This window comes from Malania oleifera, chromosome 4 (genome assembly GCF_029873635.1).
Source record: "Malania oleifera isolate guangnan ecotype guangnan chromosome 4, ASM2987363v1, whole genome shotgun sequence".
In the NCBI taxonomy this organism is placed as follows: Eukaryota; Viridiplantae; Streptophyta; class Magnoliopsida; order Santalales; family Ximeniaceae; genus Malania; species Malania oleifera.
Genome location: NC_080420.1, coordinates 48,387,822 through 48,393,615, shown reverse-complemented (window position 1 = coordinate 48,393,615; position 5,794 = coordinate 48,387,822). Strand labels below are relative to the sequence as shown.

The 5,794-nt window shown below is 39.0% G+C and overlaps 1 protein-coding gene across 1 annotated transcript; it reads left to right on the top strand.

Annotated features, from left to right (window-relative positions):
- Window positions 1–520: 520 nt before the first annotated feature.
- LOC131153795 (uncharacterized) lies at window positions 521–1,069 on the top strand. The gene is made up of 2 exons (XM_058106253.1): window positions 521–612; window positions 718–1,069. Exons 1-2 carry the CDS (start codon window positions 521–523, stop codon window positions 1,067–1,069), a joined length of 444 nt encoding a protein of 147 aa, XP_057962236.1.
- Window positions 1,070–5,794: the final 4,725 nt, after the last annotated feature.

The following is a 5,794-nucleotide window of genomic DNA, read 5'->3' as shown; positions in this document are numbered from 1 at the left end:
ACTTAGAGACAACAATCTCTTGATGGATTTTTGTGAGTTTCTAAATCCGGCCAGTTTCAAAAAACCACAGTAAATCCGTTGATGGTGATGTTTCTGAGCAGAGAGATTGGAACTCAGAATTAAAACTTGAGGGTTAGGTTGATTTGGGGATAAGCTAGTTGTATGATGTTTTAATTGAGGATTTAAATGTTAAACTAATTCATTATTCTATAATTGTACCTAAAGTGATATGAAGGTTCTAAATTCGCTTTTGTCCTATCCATGGGATGATATCCAGGGGAAAGGATGTTGATGCTAGAAAGGAGAATGATGTAGGTGCTACTAGTGTGGGAGAGATCGATACCTCCACTCTACTACAGGTTTAGCTCGGCAGGTTTGGGAAGAAATTAGGCGAGACTATGAAAGACAGAATTGCCCACCTATGAACCAAGGCTGCTTGATTAACCAATTTACTCGTCTGAAACCTTTTGCATTTGCTGGCGGTTTTGACCCATTTATAGAATAGAGTTGGGTGCAAGAAATGGAGAAAATATTAGTAGTGTTATCTTGCACTGAGGCACAGAAGGTTCTCCTCGCTACCTTTAAGCTAATAAAGGAGGCCGAGCGTTGGTGGCAAGTAGTGAAGCTGCTAGAGGAACAACGGGTAGTACCCACGGATATGACCTAAAGTCGATTTAAGGAGCTTTTCTATGATCAATACTTCCCTGCCACCATCAGGGTTGCAAAGGCAGAGGAATTCTTCCACCTGACTCAGAGGCAACTTACTGTGCAGCAGTACGCTGCGAAGTTCATGGAGCTCTCCCGTTTTGCACCTTTTATGGTTCCAGATGAATTCCAGAAGGCAAGGTGGTTTGAGAGGGGATTGAAACCAAGAATTCACGAACAAGTGACAGTCCTGAAGGTACAAAATTTTTCAGAGCTGGTGGATAGAGCCACCGTGGTAGAATTGAGTCTGCAAAGGAGTGCAGAGATGACAGAGCAGAGGAAGAGGCCTTTGCCTCCTAGTTTTTCTGATAATGCTAGACAGGGCTCGTGGAAGAGACAGATATGTTGGGGGACAGAGATTTGAAAGAGGTGATCGAGGACGTCAGAGTGCTTCGTCACCTCCCTATTGTGCTCGTTGTAAGTTGAGGCATTGGGGAGAATGCCTGGCTAAGAACATTAAGTGTTATCGGTGCGGCAGATACGGTCACATGGCTCGAGATTGTTGGGGACTGCCGAACAACGCACTCGCTCCTGATCAACACCAAAGGAATGAGTCACTGCCTTGTGGTGGTCCGGCGCGTGTATATACCATGGTTTCGGCTGATAAGGATATTGCTCGTGGTGTAGGAGCAGGTATGATTTTATATTAAAGATTGATTTGATTTTAGATTCATATGCTTACTTAGAATTGTGGAGTATATTTAATTTGTGGTATAATGATAATTAAGTAATTTTAGAGTTTTGTAAAAGAATTTATTAGCAAATTTCAAGGATGAAATTTCATAAGGAGGGGAGAATGTAAAGACTAAAAAAATTATTATTAATAATTAATTAATTATATTAAGAAAATTAATTAAATTAAGAAATTTGAGGATTGTCGGTATATATATATATATATATATATATATATATGCATACTTAAATACATATAAGGATAAATTATATATATATATATATATATAAGTATATATATAAGTATATAATAAAGTATAAAGTAAAGGAAAAAAAAAAAAAAAAACTTAGTGCCTAAGCTTCCTGGAACAAATAGGAAGAGGAAAAGAAGAGAAAAAAACAAACTTCTCACGCAGAAAGTGTTGACCTTATAGGTCACACCCTGGTTTTGATAATGACAAACTCAATTGTATTTAATAAATATCCAGTTCATGTGCAGGTTTATACTAACATACATTCAAGGGCACGTGAAAGCTTGAAGACAATTTCATATTCCCAATTGTAATATCTCTAAGTGAATTTTGTCTGTAATAGTAATTAGGCTGTCTGTAATAGTAATTAGGGTTTTTCGGTTTGTAATAAGCTCACACACATCACATGAATGATTTACTTTGTAAGCTCAAAACCGAACCATAGAAAGACCTTAGAGTGTACCTTCGGGCGACCGAAGGTCGACCGACACCGGACTTTTTCGGTGTCTTCAAAATTGGACCCCAAGTGACCTTAAGACACTCACCTTTGCACTTGTATGTAATAGGCACTTGAATAGGGTTTGAATGTTGCAAGAAGGGACCGAAATGCACACTTGGTGCACTTTCGGTCGACCGGCCAACTCAGTTCAATTTGGCCCGGTCGACCGAAACCGGTCCGAGTCAACTGTTTGACCCAGGCTCGGTCGACCGAGCACTTATAGGTCATTTGACCTCGGTCGACCGAACCTCCTGGGGGTCAACAGTTTGACCTCCCGGTCGACCGACCATTTTTGTTCGTCAACAACTTGGTCGACCGAAGGGTCTCGGGAAAATTCCCAGCGGTCCGGTCGACCGAGCCATGTAGTTCAAAAAGTATCCGGTCGACCGAACCTCGGAATATTGAAAAATCGCCCTGCCCGGTCGACCGATCCCTTAGTTCAAAATTCCCCCGGTCAACCGAGCTGCTTGAGTCCCGGTCGACCGAGCTACTTTTGGTCGACCGGACCTCTCGGGTTGCCCTGATTTTTTTACCGCGATTAAATATTTTAAACAGGGTTAAATTTTCTTAAGTGTCATTAATCTTTTCTGAAAATTCCTAATAAGTCCCCAACGGTCAAAATTCTTGGTATGTCTATATATACTCCTTCATTTGGTGGATTAAGTACGGATTAGCAAATAAATTAAGAAAAATTTTCTCTCAAGCCAAATACTCATATTTGCCTCCTACTACTTACATCACTTTGAAAACCTACTCAAGCTTACACTCTTCATCTATCCAAATCATTTGTAAGTGTATTGAGTCTTTTATTTTTGGTTAGCTCTTCATATTGTTGTGTATTTGAATCGATTTTTGAGAGCTTAACCTAAGTTTTCTTAGGAGGCTTTGCCAATAAGCCTGCCCTAAGAAAGACTCTTTGTGACATCCCAAGTATTGCACTCTAGTTGCAATATCTTAGGAAGTTCATTTTTATTTGGAGATTGCAAAAATACTTTCAAACATATTTGAATATCTTGTGGTGTTCATATTGATATATTTGGGAAAGGATATTCGTGTGTATGTGATATATATATAAATCTTTGTGGTATTGTTTGTACAAGTTTTATAAATATATATCATTTACCGAAAACAAAGATTATCTACTTTGCAATACAAGCACATACGCATTCTATTGATTGATAATATTGAGGCTTGCTTGGTATTTTGTGTGAACACTCTTGACTGAATATTTTGAAGTGCACAGATTATTATTGACACTCTCACGTATGTGTTACACTGATAGAAAACATAGTTGAGAGATTGACATATTTAGACCACACAGAGCTTACATTTTAAATCACTTGTGGTGTTTGTGTTTGTGCGCATTTGTGGTACATATCTGCTTTACTTGAAAGCACAACTGTATTGTACCTTTGATTGTATATCTGAGAGATTCCAGGCGTGGCCTGAGGGGGCGGTAATCCAGCCCGGTAAGGATTGGTGTAAAGGTTGAGGTCAGCCCCGCTAATTGACCTGGTTAAGGTTGAGGTCAGCCCTGTGGTAATTTGACCTGGTTTGTATAGGTGACGCTCCACCCGTTTAAGTGAGCAAGGTATTGTGATAATCCTTGTGCTGGTTAGCCAAGGCGGGGATGTAGGCGGTTGGCCGAACCTCGATAACATATCCGCGTGTCATCTTCTCTTTACTGCTTTCTGATACTTGTGTGATTGTTTAAACTGCTTCATCTGATCTCTGGCACATTTACATCATTTGCACTAGATTGACCCTAGGCTTGTGAACATACTGCTGCTAGGAGGAATACTTAGAAGGTAAAATTTAAAAATACCAATTCACCCCCCCTCTTGGGATCACGGTAAAGCTAATAGAAAGGAAGGAAGGAAAAAAGAAAAAACTCATACCAGTACTCTATCTCTCCTCACGCTCTCCACTCCTTCTCTCTTTATGATTTCGCGGAGGATTCAAGCCCAATTGAAAATCCAAAAATACCACTGGACTTCATTCTCCGCCATCGACATTTCTACTGAAATGGATTTTTCATAGGAGCAACGTAGGCATATCTCCTGAGGTAAGGCAAATTCTTATTCTTACCTCAATTTTTCTTAAATTTTATGCCAAATGGGCGATTGGACACCACTACGAGAATCTAGGAATGATTCTCTACAAGTCTAACGAAACAGATTTCTCATGGGGTCATTGTAGACATAGCCCCAAAACTAGGATAAATGTGTTATTTAGAAATTAATTGTTATTTAATTATTATAAATTAGGAAATGTTAAAATAATATTTTATTGGGGATGATTTGATTGAATTAGGGTTCAGGTGAGCGCTGCGGGTATAATTTTGGGAACCCTGCAATCGTGGTTCAGGAAATCAAGTAAGAGGAATAAATTTATGTCAGTATTTTATTAAGGTGAACTGGTTATTTACGAGCATATAAAATTTATTATTTATATATGATTTTTTTAGAACAACTTAAGTACTGGAAAATGATGATTTTGTTTAAGGTTTATATTTGGGATAATTGCATATGATATTAAATTCGTGTGGCATGGGAACAATTTTTTCTAATAAATTGAATATGAATTACTGTAGTATTTGGATTAGCATGTGGAAATGTATTGATATGTTGGACTATTGTATGGGAATGTATTGATTTGTTGGATACTTGTGTGGTAATGCATTGATGCATTTGTGTGAACTAACTGGTGCGGTTATTCGTATGCATCTTAATATAACGTTAACATGAGGAGGTTGTTATATTGCCTAGATATAAATCATAATATAACGTTGGCAAGTTGAGAAGCTCGTCATATTATCATTTATATGAGGTAGGACAAATGCAGGTCAAGGAGCTTGTTCTACTGATGTACGACGAGTAGATCATGGGGATTGGATACTGGTGAATAATGGTGCCTGTGTGGGCCACATGTCGCAGAAGCTGGAGTGGTGCCTGTGTGGGCCACGTTATATCTTGTGTGGATAATGGCGCCTGTGTGGGTCATGTTATGTATCTTTTGTGGATGGTGGCGCTTGTGTGTGCCATGTTATGTACCATGTGTGGGTAGTGGTGCCTGTGTGGGCCACGTGTAGATAAGAAATACGTAAGTGCCTGTGTGGGCCACGTACTAATATGTATGCAGTTGCTCTGTGTGGGCCACGTACTGAGGACATTTGAAGACGAATTATAAGTTGCATGATTCCTGTGTGGATGTGTTGTGCATGTGAATTTAATTAAAATATAATAATAATGATATAGCATATTATGAATGCATGTGTGTGCATGCGGCGAGGTAAACATACCACCGGGGGTTTGCTGAGAAAGGCAAGTGCTCTGTTAGGTAGTTTCTTGGTATTAGTGCAAAGGAATGCTACTTGTATGGGCAGGTAGACCTCCCGATCCTTGGAAACTTTCGCCTCTAAAATAATAAAGATGTGTATACTGACGGCATGATAATTTTCCACCTGAGCGCTTACTGAGTAAGGTGAGTGCTCTAGTAGGTAGTTTTTAGTACCAGAGTAGAGGGAAGCTACTTATATGAGCGGGTAATCTTCCCTATCCTTGAGAATTTTTTCCTACATAAAAATTATGTACTTGTGCATATTGGATGTGTGTATGATATTAGATGTCAGTGATTTTATTGATGATACGTTTTCTCAGTTGTTATT